The 17,284-nt window shown below is 47.2% G+C and overlaps 1 protein-coding gene across 2 annotated transcripts in view; it reads left to right on the top strand.

The window, feature by feature from the left end:
• The first annotated feature begins 5,280 nt into the window (after window positions 1–5,280).
• GLRX3 (glutaredoxin 3) overlaps window positions 5,281–17,284 on the top strand; it is a 29,795-nt gene continuing 17,791 nt past the window's right edge. For both annotated transcript variants that reach the window (XM_074373367.1, XM_074373366.1), the window contains exons 1-2: window positions 5,281–5,437; window positions 10,820–10,928. In XM_074373367.1, coding sequence (XP_074229468.1) covers window positions 5,349–5,437; window positions 10,820–10,928 — 198 coding nt within the window. In that variant the 5' untranslated portion in view covers window positions 5,281–5,348. The remainder of the gene's footprint in view (window positions 5,438–10,819; window positions 10,929–17,284) is intronic.

The raw sequence follows: 17,284 nt of genomic DNA, 5'->3' as shown, positions 1-17,284 counted from the left end.
TTGGGACAGATGAGAATTGATGCAGGGGATGGAAGACCGGCAGTCAACTCTCAGGATGAATTGTTCTCTGATAAACTGTAAGCAACTAGAAATGTGCTTAAAAATTATTTTGCCTAAAGGGTTTTTGAAGATTGTAGCAATTGGATCAAAACTTGTGAAATACATTTCTTACAAATATATTTCTTCTAGAGAGGACCTTATGGGATGTGGTTATATCTTTTTTTTTTTTTTAACGTATAGCAGCCCCCAAACATTCAGCACTGCTGGATTAGGTCAGTGGGTACGTGCTCATCCGCGCGGTCTTATCTTCTTAGGGGAAACGGGATTACTGTGAAATCATCAGGTGACACACACTTCTGAAAAGAAATTAAATGTACTTTTATTGGTGAGGCCAAGATGAAGTATGTCTTCAAATCTGTTTTACAAATAAACTTGCACATAAATTGTCCATTCATGGCTTCGAAATCTTTGTTCACATTTGAGGAGCTGTCAGAGGTCCCTAATAAACATGAGTCTTATTTAGTTTACAGGATATGCAATTCTTCTTTTCTTTGAAAATTATTATTTTTCAAGCAAGTGCAGCAAAAATACAACCAATAAAAATCCAGCTATGGCAGCATAAACAATCTTTACAGCCAGCATATACATAGAGTTCTTCCAATAAAAGCAGTTCCTGGTAAGGAAGGGAACAGAAAATTGGCCCACGTTGCCAAGAGCAAGCGCAGGGCCTCTAAGGGCTGAGCAAGGAAGCTAACAGCCCGTCCCCACTTCCCTACCGCGGACTCATCTTGCTCTCTGGGCGCCAGGGGAGCAGCGCATTTGCAGGGAGGCCCTTGGGCCAAGGAGAACAAGGGCTGGTTGCTTGGTCGGATCCAGACTCCAGTTTATCTCAACCTGATTTGTGAGGCAACCCCCCAAAGCCCATCCTTGGGGTCACCAAAACTGATGGATAGTGGGGTAAAGTTCCCTGGAGAGCTCTCGAGGGGCAGAACACAGACCGGCCACCTCTCCGGTCCCCCATGCTCGGTCCAGGCTGGTGGTCCCTCAGCAGGGCTGTGCCAAGGTGGGTGGCAGGGCTGGGGGGGCCCCACGGGGGTGGACTTAGGAGGATCTGGCCCAGGGATTCCGCTCTGGGCTTGTGGTCAACCGTTGGGGCTCCCAGGAAGGGGCGATTGTTTTAGTGCCCAGCCATGGTCACGTGACCACGACCCCGGCTCCAGACCACTTGCATGGACAGAGCCCAAGCCGGCAGCACAGGGCTCCGGGCGACCCCAGCCCGGCGTGGACTCCCCCCTGGCAGCTGCGTTCACAAGTTCTCAGCAGACGAGCGGGTGTTCATTTATGCCTTTTATAGTAGCTCGAAAGATGTTATCGCAGCTTGAGAACAGAAATTAAAATATGTATCCTTCAGGTGCAAATCTACTGTACTTACAGTTTTACTGTTTCTCTGCAGGGGGGCTCCATTAATCTTGTAACAGTGGAATTCCTGAGGAAATTAATTCCCTCCAGTTGGGGTTATTTTCAACTAGTCTTTAGGGGCGGAGTAATTGGGATTTAGGAGTCTCTCTTAAAAGGAAGGAAGAATTGGCCATTTTACTTGAGTAACAACACTTTTTAACGCCATGCTTTGCCCATTAAAACCCCCCCGTGGGCCTCTCCGCTCCTGGAAGGTAGACCCAGACAGGTGGGAATTCAATCCCAAGTCTTCATCTACAGTGACCAGGTGTTTTTCTCCACGTGGGTTACCTGTGCCCCCTCGTACTCAGCACTGTGCCCTGCCGGGGAGGAACATTTGGGTCAGGAGGGCATGATGCGTCATTAAAATGCATGGCTAAAATATTTCCTCACCTATTCAGGAGAGGTAAAATGTTAGCTGTTGTTAAAAATAATTACACCCCAATCACATACACACACACGCACACACACCCTCTTTAAAGTGGGGTCACTTCACGGATACAGGGTGCAGCTCCTGTCACCCAGGAGGCCCCCACTGCAGTCCGATTTGGAGCTTTGGCTCTGCCAGGCCAGAACATCAGCCTCCAGGAACCAGAGCCCCAGCTTCCTGGTCCCCATGCTCCCAGCCTGTGAAGTACCACGTAGTACCCTCTGCAAAACCTGTCTGTCCCATCCTTCTCAGGGCTGTGCTGTTGGGACGACTATTCCTGGTTCCTGACCAAGCAGGCCTGGGAGCCCAGGAGAGACCTCTGCCCAGAGGGCACCAAGGGTCACTGGGTTCCCTAGAGGGATGGATCCCCCACCTCCAAGAGGGAATAGGACACAGCTAAAGGATGCTTACATATTGGGGTGGCAGAATGTCACTGTCTGGGATTCATCCACACTGGGGACAAGGGCCAAAATCACCGCAAACGTCTTGCTTTCCCGTTTTCAGTCGTCACGCACTAAGTTCAAGATGATAATGCTGAATTTTTCCCTCTGGGCCTGCACATGTTCAGAGAAACATAGGGCTGGGCTCTGAAGTAGCAGCAGCATGCCGGTTGGGGTGTGGTGGTGCAGCAGGAGGAGCGCGTGAGGCGGTGCAGGAGGGAGTGCTGGCATGGCCCCGTCTCCACTGTGGGTCCGGGCAGTCTCCTTAGCTGTCAAGTGGGGGCAGGCACTGATGGTTTTGCATCATCAGCTGGAAGGAGCATGGAATGACAGATACAGACACGTGCGTGCGGGGGCTTTGGGAGGCTGGAAGGCACTATATAGCTGTGTATACCCTTACATACGTGTAACTCAGGTGTGACAGCCCCCCAAAATGTGGCTTGGGCTCAGGGCTGAGTGGAGTCGTCTTTGCTGCCGAAGTCAGAGCATCTTAAAGCTCAGAGATTCACCTGCTGAACGTCAGGCCTGTTGACATCAATAGTGATGACTGTAAAAAGGCAAGGAGGTAGAAATGGAAATGTTAGCTGGGAGTTTTCCCAGCATCTCTTTTTTAACGTAGGGAGTGTGCTCTGTAGCTGGTGTATCCTGCTTTCAGCAAATTCCATTTAAAGGAAAAATCAGGATTTCTAAAACAGTCCCATTTAAGGGATAATTACTGCATTTTGAGTGGGGGCAGGTGGGTAATTAGGTTATTTATTTATTTATTTTTAATGGAGGTACTGGGGATTGAACCTAGCACCTGTACATGCTAAGCATGTGCTCTACCACTGAGCTACACCCTCCCTCCAATTACTGCATTTTTAAAAAAAGTTTTACTATAGCATATTTCCCTAGTGTATTACAATTCTGTTATTTTTAAATTACAAAGTCAGTCATATTCTTTGAAAAAATGCAAACGACACTAGGAAGTGTATAAGGTAAACACTCCCTTTAAAACTCCTCTATTTTCACCTTCTGGGAGCAAGTTCTCCTAACACTTTGGGGCGCATGCTTCCAAAGACCCTTTTTGATGCTACCTTCAGCCATGTAGTTACATGTTTTATTTGCATATGATTCTGTCTAATGATCTTCAGAGTATACATCCTGCTTTGCAACATGCTATTTTCTCCTCTCCTGCTGCATGTTTTCATAGGAATCTCTAGGCTTTATTTACTTAAAGAAAACTAACCTTTTTATTTTTAAATAATTGTAGGGTCACATGCAGTCTTAAGAAATAATAGAGATAGTCCATGTACGCTTTCCCCCGAGATAGCATCTTCAAACTGCAGTGCAATATCAGGACTAGGATGTTGACATTCATATCATCGGCTCATCTTCTTCCATTTCCCCAGTTTTACTTTTGTTCTGTGCAATTTTGATCACCTTTAGGTTTGTGTATCTATCACCACAGCCAGGACACAAAACAGTTTCTTATCACTCTCTTATTGCATTTTAAATAATGTAACTTAACCACCTTCAGTAACATCTACGTCTCAGAGGGAGGCACACATGTACTGGCCTCCTAAAAGCCACTTTCAGTCATTGGAGCTGTGAGAAAATACAAAGTGAGTCATAAATGAAAGTCATCTATGTAATTTAAAAATTTCTAATAACCACATTTAAAAGGGAAAAAGAGGTAAATGTAATACTATGTTTCACAAAACCCAGTGTATCGGAAATAGTATTTCAACATGTAATCTATATAAAAATTATTAATGAGATATATCACACGGTTTACTTTTTGTGTGTGATTGATCTTTGAACTCCACAAGCCCACCGCTCCACCAGCTGCAGGTACTGAGCATGAACCGAGCACCTACCATGCGCCTGGCTCTAACTCTGGCATGGGGACAGAGACACAGTTCCTGCCCCTGATGAGAATTGGGGCTGGTGGAGACCACAAGCAACGCTCTAACTTGGCGAGCGAGATGTGCACATGGTCAAAGGGCGCACAGGTGCCCTGAACACCCTGGGGAGGCTCCATGCAACGTGCACTCAAGCTCAGTCCAGAGCCGGAGGACCCTAGGAGGAGCTCCAGTGTCTGGTTGAAAGCAATGGCTATTGGGATGGAACTACAGCAGGAGGGGAGCTTTGGAGACAAGGCCGGGTGCGGTTTGGGGACAAGACAAAAAGATACGCCCTCTCCCCCTCTCCCCTTTCCAGGTTAAATGAATGCCTGGCTCTGGAGGCAGGGGAGAGCTCTTGGCTGGGGGCTGAGGATACTAGGAACATGGACAAGATTCCCCAGGCCCGAGAATGCGTGGGAAACATTGGAATGGGAGGTGGAAAGGTGGTGAGAGGGCACTACCTGGAGTGTTCACATTAGGAGGATGCCAGGGAAGGCCCCGAGGTTAGAGGGGCGCGGGTCCTGGAGGCCTGAGGAAGAGGTCCTGGAGCTGGGAGCGTGGTGCCGGGAGGCGGCGCCTCTGCCCAGGCGGTGCTGCCCGGAGGTCACAATGGTGATGGGTGTGCGCGCTGGCTGCGCCCAGGGGTGGCACCGCCTGGGGCGCGTGTGCCAGGACTCGCCGTGGCACGGGTTCGGGTCCTTCAGGACCGAGTTCGAAGCTCCTGTCAGTACTGAGGTTCAGAGATGGCGCAATCTCCCTTTCCCTGACCTCCCGTTCCATCCCCACCTTTCATTTCAGATCAAGACTTCAGGTTGTTAAATACACAACTCACATCACACACGCGCGCACACCCTTCTCCCAGGTGCTGTACGGAGCGCCGGGGCCCAGAAGCCGCAGGAATCTGCACTCCGACCTCCGGGAGCCCCGGGAGTCTGGAGCCCCAGCGCACGTTTCCGACCCTCAGGAGCCGGGGTCGGGAGCCGCGCGCTCCCTCCGGCCGCTGCGGAAGCCCCGCCCCCCGGAGTCGCCGTCAGGGCGCGGGCGGGCCCAGGGGGCGGGGCTTCCGCGCGCAGCCTCCCCGAGGCCCCGCCCCCGCTGGCCGCCCGCGCTCGATTGCTCCTGTCTGGCGGCTGCAGCATGGCGGCGGGGGCGGCTGAGGCGGCGGCGGCCGTGGTGGAAGTCGATTCCGCGGGGCAGTTTGAGGAGTTGCTGCGCCTCAGAGCCAAGTAAGCGGGGCGGCGGGCGGCAGCGGTGAGGGGACACGAGGGGGCCGGCCTCGCGGGCGAAGGCGGGCGGCCCGGCTCGGCCCGGCCTGGGCGGAGCGGCCGGCGCGGCCCCGGCCCCCGAGCCCTGGCCTCCGCCCCGGAAGGGGAGCGGGGTCTGGCCGCAGACCCGCCGCCCGCCGGGCGCCCGAGGCCCAGGTCCCCACCCGCCGCCGGGCGCGGCGACGCGGTGACTCAGCCCCGGGCCGGGAGGGGCGCGGAGACCCCGGCCCCTTCCCGCCTGGCGGCGGGCGGGCCTGGCTGGATCGGTGGTGCTGCCTCCTTTACGAGGGGCGTTAAAGGTGGTGGGGAGCCGGCGAGCTGCCTTGGTCAGCTGGCGCGGCCGTAGGCGAGGGTTTCCTGTTTCATGAATGGGCTCAGCCGCGGTCTGTTCAGTTGGGCGCACGTGCCCCTCGCCCTTGGGAAGGCATCGGAAGGAGGCCGCGGGGATGCGGGGACTCTGGGGATAGGGGGAGCCCCGAACAGTGTGGGTTGTCGCGAGTCGGCGCTGGCGGGCGCGCAGGGGGGCTTCCCCGGTATGGCCTCGAGGGGCTGGGCAGTCTCCCGGGGCGTTACCGGTGGGGACGGTGGAGCTCCAGCCTGGGAGCCGGGCCCCGGCTCAGCCCCCCGCTAGCCCTGTAACCCCTGCGCAGGTTTCATACCCGGGCCTTTTTGCGGTGCGATGGGTTAGGACGGCGCCCGCCGGGGGGTGCGGCGTGAGCGTGCCGCGGTGCCCTGCCGGCCGGAGCACTCGCAGGACCCGAGCCCTCAGTCCTTTAAGTGTGGGACGGAGTGCCTGTGTGGCGTTCACGGGCACGAATGCTTATTGATCTCCGTTCGGTACCGAATTTGAATTCGAGGCAGGCAGTAATTACTGTGGGAGAGTGGCGGAGATGCAGGGTGCAGGTGAGGGGGAGAGTTGCCTCTTGAAAATGGGAAAGGGTGAGTTCCTGTCTTACTAGTGGTTGGCCCAGTCTTACAGTGGTGAGGTTGAAAGTGGTAACCGAAACAGCTCTGTCGGCGTGGGAATTGTTAAAAAAGAAAAAGTGGGGGGTGACGTTGACTCATTGATGAAAGGTGATTCATCCTACACTTCACACATCTTAATAGCAGCCCGTTTGTGGAGTTCTCCAGAGTGACCTCTTGTAAAGAGCAGGACTTGTGTGGACCTGCCCTTACTAAGTGTTCATCTTACTGTCACCTGGAAGACTATTTTGCTTTTTATGTGTTTCACGTTTTTGTTTTTATGTTTCACTTTTTAAATACAAAAGCCCTTAAAATTATCACAATGGGTAGAAGTTTAAATGTTAATACCATTTGGATGTGTTCTTGCCACTGGCCTGTGCTTGAAATGAGCCAGAAAACGGTTTACCTTTTCCTTGGTGATTAGTTTAAATGGGCATATGGGAAGCAATGTGGAGAAGGAACAGATCTCTGCCACTTTTTTGTGAAAATGGAAGCATGTAAGAATATTAAATAGTACTTGTTAATGTAATCATTTAAAGTCTACAAATAATTTCTCAATTTTAAAACTTCATGTGAATTGAAAATTATTTTACTTAAGTCATCTAATCAGTTGTTTATGTTACTGAAACCTTAGCTGGTTTATACAGTGGGGATATGCATACCAATTTGCAGAGTAATTATGGTTTTGCCTATTTGTAGAATACTTAACAGTCTACTACTTTATGATTTTAATAAATGGTGTTATCTGCAGGGGAATAACTGTAGGAGCACAACACCTGTAATAATAGAGAAAACAACCATTTATTGAACACTAATTATTTTACTGATGAAGAACCCAGGTTCATCCCATTGTTTAAAATCACATTAGTTAGGATTTGAACCTCGTGTTTCTCTAAAGGTTCTCCTTAAACATTATGTACCCTGCCTATTGGGCCACCATGAAGGTGGAGAGAACACTATCACATGTAATCCCAGAGTGGGTGACAGCATTTGTATTTGTTTCAGGTTTATGTCCTTATGATGCTTGGCATCGTGTACTTAATTGGAAAGTGGACTTAAGCATCTACCTCTTAGAATGTTGTGCGTAATTTAAAATAATAGCATTAATATCATCATCATGTTTTCAGAGTGCTTACGTGTTTTTGTTGGTATTCCCAGCATCCCATGGTGTTAGTTATTGCTGTTTTATAGATGTGGAAGTTAAGTTAAATTACTCTTCAAAGCCACATTAGTAGTAATGGAATTTAAGTTGTGTATGTGTACTTTTTTCTTTTTTACATACGTTGGCTGATACTGTGAAGAGGTTTGGCACCCTATCTATGTTAATTTTTTTAAAATGTAGTCATATTGTGAGCATCTTCCCATGTCATTAAACAGTCTTTGATATGACTTCTAATGGCTTCATAATATTTTATTGCATGACCATTAAAAACTATATTGTTGAACAGTGGATGTTTTACAGTTATTTGATATGTAAAATACTGGGAAAGTATTCATAAACATAAATCTTTGTCTCTTTAATTTCTTCCTTAGGATAGGCATTTAAAAGTGTGTAAGAAGTTTCTGAAGGTTTCCAATTTAATTTTTACCAGCAGGATATGAAAGTGCTGTCTCACTTTATCCTTTTTTATCATCGAATATTATTTTAAAAATCTTTTTTTCAGTCTGGTAAAAGTGGCATCCTACTTTTAAGAAATTGAGGTATTACATACTGTAATAAAATGTGCAGAGCTTAACCCTCAGGTATGGTGAATTTTAACATTTGTATAAACACAAAATAATCATCATTCAAAGCAAGAATAATTCTTAGGCTCTTTCTGGTCGTCAGCCCCTCACCAGTGATCTGCTTTCTGTCGCTGTAGGTTAGTTCTGCCTGTTCTTGGACTTCATGTAAATGGAGTCACAAAGCACCTAGTCTTCCACGTCTGGCCTGTTCTGCGCAGTATGTTTTGGGGGCCCATCCGTGTTGCTGCATGTATCTATAGTCGGTTTCTTTTTTATTGCTGAGCGGTGTTCCATTGTATTAATATTTAGCAGTTTTCTAGTTTGTGGGCATTTGGGTTATTTGCAGCTTTTGGCTGTTGTGTCCCAGGCTGCCATGAACATTCTCTGGCACAGCCCTTGTGTGGGCCTGTTTTCCTGCGCACCATCCTTCAGGTCTTGGAGCCTCCCCTGCCTCCTCTGCAGAAGCTCTGTGTAGGAAGAGGTTCACACTGGGGGGTCTTGAGGGGCCAGGCCAGGCCAGGACTCAGTTCCAGGGCCCCAACCAGCTGCAAGGAAGACTAAGAAATGTATTCTGGCCGTGTGCTCAAGAGGAAGAGGAAGCAGTGATTGGTGAACTACTCCGTGGTCTCTGCCCACCTGTGCACACACTGAAGCTTCTGAGTTCCGGATACAATGAGAACCGTAGAGTGGGGGCCCTCCCACGAGTCCTTTCCCATCTCCACCTCCCAGGGTCTTCCTTTAGAGCCGCCTGCTTTCCTCTCCTGTGCCCCTGGGCAGCTCTCCCTTCTTCCTCAGTCCTGCCTGTAACCCTGTCCATTTTCCTTGGTTTCAGCAAATGACCTTGCTTCCTACCTGGGACAACGGGACTTCCAGAAGCATCTTCCTGAGCTTTCCCTCTTCTTGCCCCAGCCTCCGCACCTACGCATTTGTTTGTTTGTAGTTTATGAATCCTTGACTCTTTTGCTCCTGACCCAGAGGAGACTGTCCGTCTTCTCCAGGCGAGCTTTTCTCTCTAGATTTCCCTCTCCTGCTACCTCCAAGGCCCAGAATCCTCAGCTGTCTCTCGTGTCTTCAGCTTCTCCCTCTCCATGTGCTCTGTCTCCCCACAGAATAAACTATGAACATTTCTTGTATTGAAAAAAGCCCATTCCTCGATCCTGCCTCGATCCTTGGCCCCTCTGTTCACAGCCGAATCCCTTCAAGAGTAGGTGTCCAGCAGTCTCTGCTTTCTCGTCCTTGGTTGTCGGCCACGTGCTGCAGCCCAACTTGCTCACCTGCATCCACTGCAGCTGCTCTCACTGTTGCCGGTCACCCTTCCTGCTGCATTGGATGCTTGTCTCCTTCCTTCTTGACTTTTGTGCGACCCTCGCCCTTGCTGTACCCTCTTAGGCCCCTCCTCTGGGCTGCCACCTGGGCTCCTTTTCCACCGTCTCTCCTGACTGAAGGTTGATGAGCCCCAGAGGCTGTGCCCTCAGCCACTGCATTATCCTCTGGCAGGGGTGAGAGTGGTGCCAGCACTGCTGATTTCTTGACTCCCAGACCTGTAGGTCAAGCATGGACTTCTTTCCTCAGCTCCAGACCATCACTGATGGCCCCCTGGACGTCCTTTCCTCTCAGCTGGCAGCTTCTGTACAGTGATTCACGGCTAGTCCACCACTAGCTGTCAGCCACTGAGCCCGAAACCTACTGTGCCCCAGTGTCACCAGGTCCTGCCCCTCCTGCCTCCGAGGTCTGCGTTGCCTCCCTTGGCTTCCAGTCCCTAGACTGCGCGGTCAGCTCCTTCTTGGCTCACCTGTATGATTGTAATGGGTTACACTTTGGTGCTGCTTTCCTGGCCCAAGAGTAGTTGGCCTTACTTCCTTTTTCCGTGTAACATGTAAACTGTGTTTTCTTCCTGAGTTTTCAGAGTTTTTGTGGTTGAGGGAGATTGTATTTGAACTTAGAATTCTGTAAAGCTGAAGGGTTTTTCAGTTGAGCATGAAGGTAGACTTAAAGATCTCTTGCTAAGATAATTTTATATGAAAACGGTTGATAGATATACACCGAGGTTCCTAAGCATTTCATCAACAGTTTATTAATCCCCTAGTCTGTTCATACTATTCATTTTTAGGAAATCTTTTGTAGCATAATATAAAAAAGTGTGTCTGTAAAGAGTGCTTCCATTTTCCCCTTTTTTCCTGCTTGCACACCTTCATCTGCAACATCTCATTCCTGTCCCTGCGGTCACCTCGTCACAGTACCACATTTAAAAAGTAAATACTAGCATTAATAGTAACAACACATCTGCAGTCATTTTTCACTAATATTGTGCCTTGACTGCAGAAATCTAGTTTCCGTCTTTCCTAAGGGTCTGAAAACATAGTTGATTTACATGGCTAGTAGTTGAGGTGGATAAATAATCAGAAACACTGCATATGAGGTAAGTATTGACTCAAGGAGTACCACTAATTTGAAAATTCATCCAAAAGACTCTCAAGACCTTGCAAGTCATCATATTTCAGTCTGTGTTTAATACAACAAAATTCTAGCAGTACAAAAAAATTCAGACAGTTCTTTTTAAAGATTTCTTTGCTAATGGAATCTAATCTATATCAATATTTGCTTGTTTCTAAAGCTACTGTAATTTTTTCAATCTGTAACTTTATGGATTTACAGGTCTCTCGTTGTGGTCCATTTTTGGGCACCATGGGCCCCGCAGTGCACCCAGATGAATGGCGTGATGGCAGAGTTAGCCAAAGAGCAGCCTCAGGTTTCATTTGTGAAGGTACTGTATTTTCAGTGTCATACCTTTTATGAGTTTAATTCTGACTTACGGGTTAGAGTACATTTTGTTAACTAATGTAAGGGAGGAGTGGTGTGGAATTCTGCATGTTTATAGTTGGTGTTGGGATCTGTTATTTTCATAGTAGCTTATTCTTAAAAACCTTAAAGTGGTTTTGCACATCTCAAGTACTAAGTGGTGTAAGACTCACCACACTTTCCCCAACACATGCTCGCGCGGGAGGACAAGGATGGGTGGGTGGAGGCGGGGGAGTGTTTGTGAGCAAAAGCGGACGAGATCATTAATTGTGGATAGTTGTGGTTTTAATATAGTAAAAATATTAACAAGACTTATTTCATTGAAAAACTAGGTGTCATGTGGAAAGTGATTAAAGGAAGTGTGTGTAAAGGCTGCTAGGAGGCAGGGGGCAGGAAGAGGTTGCTGTTTGGGACTGGGTGAACGCAGCCTGCGGGAGAGCCGGAGAGTTCTCCTAGCCTGCTGGGCAGAGGACAGGCGAGCCTGTCCTCCCTTGCTGCCTTTGTTTTACTTCGTTTTGCATGTTGCCTTCTTTGTTTTGCCTCTGGTTTTCCATACTCTTGAGTTCCTAGTATCTGTCTATCTTGGGTGGGTAGGTACTAGGACAGTGAGCCTTGTGACTGGGTTAGCTCGCTGGGGTTTAGCACATGTATTGTTGTCAATTAGGACTTAGTACTAGCTTAGGCAACTGGGCCAAAACGTGAGTTGAATTATCTTAGAAATGAATTTTTATGAAGAGAAACCCACCCTGTGTTCAAAAGCTGAATCCTTAGGATTAAAAAAACCAAAAAACAAAACCCAAAAAAACCCAAAAGGCTTTTTTTTTTTTTTAAACCAGAGCCTGTGGGTTCAGAGGGTGTTGGCAGGTGTACCTGGATAAGAGGGTAAAAGTGACATCAACTGTGTCTGTATGTGTACACTTTTTATGTGAACTAAAACCACAGAATTCTGACATTAATTCATTTCTATACATTTTCAGATAGTCTGTGTGTAGACAAGGGTGCTTTGAATAGGCATTACACTTGGATGGTTCAAAATCAAAACAGTGTAAAAAGGTGTACGTTGAGAAGGCTCACCCTGCTCCTCCCCGGCAGCCTGGTTGTCCCATCCCATAAGTAACTGCTAGTACTAATTCTGTATGAATCCTTCCCGTGTTTTCTTTATGCAGACAGAGCAAGTATGAATGTAATAGCTTTTTAAAATTTAAGGACTTATTTAAAATTCCAGTGAAATGTGTAATGTAACCTTAGAATGTAACCCTAAAATGTCCAGTATAAATAATAGAAGGGGACATTAAAACTGCATGTTTGGTTAGTGATAGAAGATAATGATTACAAGTGAAATGAATGATTAAACATTTCAATCATAAGATTAATCAAGATGATGGTAATTGTTGTAAGTCTGCTTTTGTGTGTATAATGTTACTGGTTTGGGTGACACATTGTCCTTAGCTTCCATTTGAATGATTTATTTAAAGTGACTATAGAATTACTTCTCACACTGGTACCAAACTTGGCAGGGAGATTTTAAGTTGTTCAAGTGCTTAAGTGTCTCAGCAAGCCAACGGTTGGGAAGCTTACCTGCTGGGGACACCTGAACCCGACTGCACCTGCCCTTCACGGGGCGGGCCACTGTGCCAGGTGCGCAGTCTGTCCAGGTGTCTTTCCTTTCTGGAATTCACTCTGTGAATAGTTTTTCTTTCGGAGACAGACAGGCTGTGTGGGGTTTGTTAGGTAGGTAACTTCAAAGGCCACAGCGCTGAGCAACAGTGAGCCAGTGAGAGGCAGAGTATGTGAGAGGCCGCTGGCATTTCCCCGCCAGAGAGGAGTGCGGCTCACTTAAAACAGCTTTCTTAGAGCTTTTTGAAACTTCTGGGGTATGGAACTGAGATTCTACCACCTTAATACCCTCTGTTTTTTTAATTTGATTTCTTGGTTTTTTTTTTAGTGACTGCAATTGATCGGCATTTTTGACTTATGAAGTGTACCAATTGTTCATTCTACGACTTAGATTTACAGAATCGTAACATAAGTGATCTTACACACTATGTTTTTAGTATTATGATTGTAAAGCTTCGTGATCGTCAATTCCCTGTTTTGTAGAAGATGGTGAAATACCCTAGAAAAGCGAGCATACGTTTTTGGTCCCAGTAGTTTGCGCTCATTGGAATGGTTTGCTGAAAGGCAGGCTGTCGCATTTCCTGCATCTGAATCCCCTCATTTCCTGGCCTGATGATGTGATAAGTACACCCGTGCTCCTTCCGGTGCCACCTGTTGCGCTCACCTGCGTGGGCTGCCGCGTCTGCTCAGGTCCTGAGGCTGTGTCCCCGTGTTCTCACACCTCCAGGGGCTTAGAGGAAACACATAGGTTACTTCTGTTGGTAAAGTCTCACAGAAACCTTACATTTATTAAGAATAAAATTAAATAGCTAATTAAAACGTCAAGTGCCTTTGCTTTTCAGGTTACATAAAGTCAGCTTGTTAGCACTTTAAAATGAAAATACATGTTTATTATTAAATCATACTGTTCGGTAGGTGGAGTCTTTCAAGACACAGTGTGATGGAGAGGTGGGGAGGAGGAAGAACGGCATTGGGTGATGAAATTTGGTACCTGAGTCGTGCTCATGGCCAAGTCAAATCTGCTTTCTATAGCAGTGGCATTTATTATTTTTAAAATTTTACATTTGATTTTGTTATTAATTTTATTTTTTAATAAAAAGTTGGGTATATTTAAGGTGTACAACATGTTGATTTAAGCCGTCTCTTGTGTGTGAAGTCTTCCCTGTGTCTCTCTATAGCTTTTTTTTTCCTTTTGCTCTGAACTTAGTCTGTGTCGTTGGTTGGACTCTTAGTCAGGGACTGTCCTGTGTTTTCATCTGCTCTGCCATTGTGTTCGCGTTGTTTGACTCCTTGACTAGATGGTGGTGCACTAGAGGTAGGGGCCTTTACTTTAGCATGTTTTCTTTTTTTTTTAAATTGCTTCCTTTAATGCCAGTGGCTCCTGCCTCCCCCACTTCCTCCACCCCTCATCCCAGCTTAATGCCTCAGTCCTCTGAGGCCGTGGTGCTCGTTTGACCATGTTGTGCACTTTGGTACAAAAACTCTCCAAGTCAGACTTACCAGCCACCTGGTTGGTGAGATTTTATATCGCTGTATTTCATTTAGTATTAATCATGTTTGTATGGTAGCTGCTGTACTTGATTTTATGCCCATATTAACTTCAGATTTAAGGTCAAGGGAACAGAAGGAATTATATACTTAAATTTGTATTTTTTGATTCCTTCAAAAGTAGAAATCTTTATAGTTTGATTTATTCTTAAATGTGTGGCCATCTTAAAGATACAGCTCATACTGTTTAATTTCTGAAGGTTTATATGATTAGTATCTGTAGCTTACACTGTTTAATTCTAAATACCTGTACAATTAGTATGTGTAAGCAGACAGTGTAGGGCGATCTCCAGAAGGGTACCAGCCAGCTGTATAAACTAGGTGCTAACCAGCTGAGTTCCTGTCTTGTTGGTGTCAGAATATTTGTCAGTTTATTTGGCATCTTAGCATATGTGGGATTCCTGTTGTAGAAACTCTAAAAATGTCTCTCAGATAATTCTAGTAGAATTGTTAAATCTTAAAGATATCCTACTTTTAATCTATGCTGTCTTGGTAATAAAAAAGCCCCACAATTAACATAGTTTATTAACTTACTGGGTTAAATTTGGCAAGTCTTAGAACAAGTTATCAGAAATGTTAATTTAAATACCATTTTGATATTTATACTTGAATATTTGACAAATAAAGAATTTGATTTTGAAAATTTTTCCTTTTGTATCATGTCACAGAGTAGAAAGAAGCCTCTGTATGAGGTATAACAGAATGCCCCAGAATGGCAGGTGTTTTGTTTGCTTGTTTTCCTGTTGAAGTGTAGCTGATTACACTGGAATGTTAGGTTTAATCATTCTCACCTTAACCTTGGAAGCTCAGTGCCACCGCTGGCAAGTGGCCATTCCCCTTTTCTGGTTTAGGCATGGTAATAACCACCGTTAGCTCAATATTCTGTCAAAATTATTGAACACTTAATTATATGCTACAAATGATGCTAGTCACTGGGAATACGGAACAGTGAGGATATAGATAATAAATGATAACATATTGCCAAGGTAATTTCAGATGGTATTAAGTTCTGCAAGAGAAATAAACAGGCAGGCTAGGAAAGACGGGGACTCGGGTGAGTGGGGGCTTTATTTGAGGTTGGGCTGCGAGGGTGTATCTAATAAGTCAGAGTTAAAAATGAAAGGTGACAGTCAGTGGAAGAGCCAGGGGAGAGCTTTTAGGCAGAGGGTTAGCAAGTGCAAACTTCAGAGGAGCAGCAGGCCTGTGGGGCTGGAGGGTAGTGAGGGAGGGGAGGCTCTGACATGAGGTTGCTGAGGTGGGCAAGGGCCAGGCGGCCTTGTGTTGGCTTATTCTAAGTGCAGTGACAGTGACGCAGTCCAGGTCCTGAGTCGATTTCTCTGGCAGCTGTGTGGAGAATGGTTTGAAGAGGTAGGAGTGCAGACAAGGAGTGGGGATGCCAGTTGGGAGGCTGTTTCACTCCGCCAGACGTGAGGTGCCCTGGGCACTCGTGGGGAGAACACTGAAATGACATCATGGTCTGAGTCGGCTTATATTTTGGAGGGGGAACCCAGAAGACCTGTTGATGGATTGGATGTCGAGGGTGAAGGAACTAGATTCATTAAGGTTGTCTCCTTTCTGATTTGAGCAACTAGGTGGATTAAATGAGATAGAGGTGCCCTGGGGGGGAACAGGTTTAGTGGGAGACATTAGTAGGGATCTGGGTGCAGATGTCCAGTGTGTGGCTTGGAGGTGAGGGGAGAGTCTGGCCTAGATAGAACTTGGGTGTCGGTGCCATATCATAGCCTAGATCCATGGGCTTGCGTGAGACCACTCTGGGAAAATGAGCGTAGATGACAGAAGTGGACCCAGAAGCATGTCCTGGGACATGCAGCCCTGTGGCGGCTGGCCGGAGGTGACGGAGGAAGTCAGAGGCTCAGTCGAAGAGTTAGGGCGAAAGAAAACACAGAAAGCCAAGGGCAGGGTATCAGAGGAGGTGGGTGTGGTCATGCGTACTGAATGGCACTGAAAGGTCAGTACAGTGAGGAAAAAAGCAGTGACCGTTGGGTTTGGTGAAAAGGCAACAGGGCGTGTGGAGTGGAGCGTGGCTCTGGAGTCAGACTGCCTTGCTCCACCACGCAGCAGGGTTGTGATCTTGACCAAGGTTATCTGGCCTCTTTCAGTTCCAGTTTCTTCCGGTGATGACAGCACGTGGTGTGAGGTTAAATGAAGTGAGCACGTGATGTGCAGTTGGAGTGGTGTCTGGCCTAGAGTGCGTCATGACTGTAGCCCCTGTTCTCACAGTGGCCTCTGGTGACCCCTGGTAATTGAAGATGATGGAGAATTCCTCACCTCTGGATTCATCTTGCTGCAGGAACACCTCCCTGCCCTCCTCACCCCTCTCCCTGCGTGGGAAGGGTCTGAGGTTGGCATGCACGATACAGGAAGCCTGTGTTTCCCCCAGAGGCATTCTGGCTTGGAGTCCATTCTGGAAATTTTCATATTTGTTTGGTCCTGAAGTCATGTATAAAGCCTATCTTTGAAATTTGATCTTTTTGTTGTTGTTGTTGTTGTTGTTGTTGTTAAGAGTAGAAAAGTTAACCATAGTATGGTGAAAAAAAGCTCAGGCTTTGTAGCCACATGAACATGGGTTTGTTTCACAGCCCTGCTGCTTGTCACCGGTGCCTGGACAGGCGGCCCCTTTACCTCGCCCCGTGCGGTCGAGGTGCTAGCACGGCCCGCGTGGTGCAGTCTGTGGAAAGTCGAGGCGCTCCTAAGTAAAGACCGTCGTGGTTTACGGCACAGTGAACGCCTCCGTGGAAGATAGCTCTTCTGACCATCTTTGGTCTCATCTAAATGCACATCATTTTTTAATATTTATACACGTATTTTTTGCTTTCCCTGTTATAACTTGTGTTGTTTCATATCCAACAGCAGTATTTCCGAACAGCCTTAGTGCTGCGGAAGTTCCCGCCTTCAGATGCCCTTGATGTGCTGGGCAACGGCTTTGCCTTTAATGGTCCTCCTGGTCTGGGCTCAGGAGGATTTGTCTGTCACCACTGCCTTTGTCTGACTAAGATCTTGTCTTCTGGGAGCTCATTTGAGGGGCGCACGTGTACTGATCCTCCTGGCTTCAGCAGGATTTTCAAGAGCATCATTTGCCTCCCAGAAGAGCAGACAGTAAGGGACCCCACTGGGATGCAGCAGGGATATGAACTC

The sequence above is a fragment of the Camelus bactrianus genome, chromosome 11 (genome assembly GCF_048773025.1).
Source record: "Camelus bactrianus isolate YW-2024 breed Bactrian camel chromosome 11, ASM4877302v1, whole genome shotgun sequence".
NCBI lineage: Eukaryota > Metazoa > Chordata > Mammalia > Artiodactyla > Camelidae > Camelus > Camelus bactrianus.
This window is presented reverse-complemented; position numbering and strand designations above follow the sequence as displayed.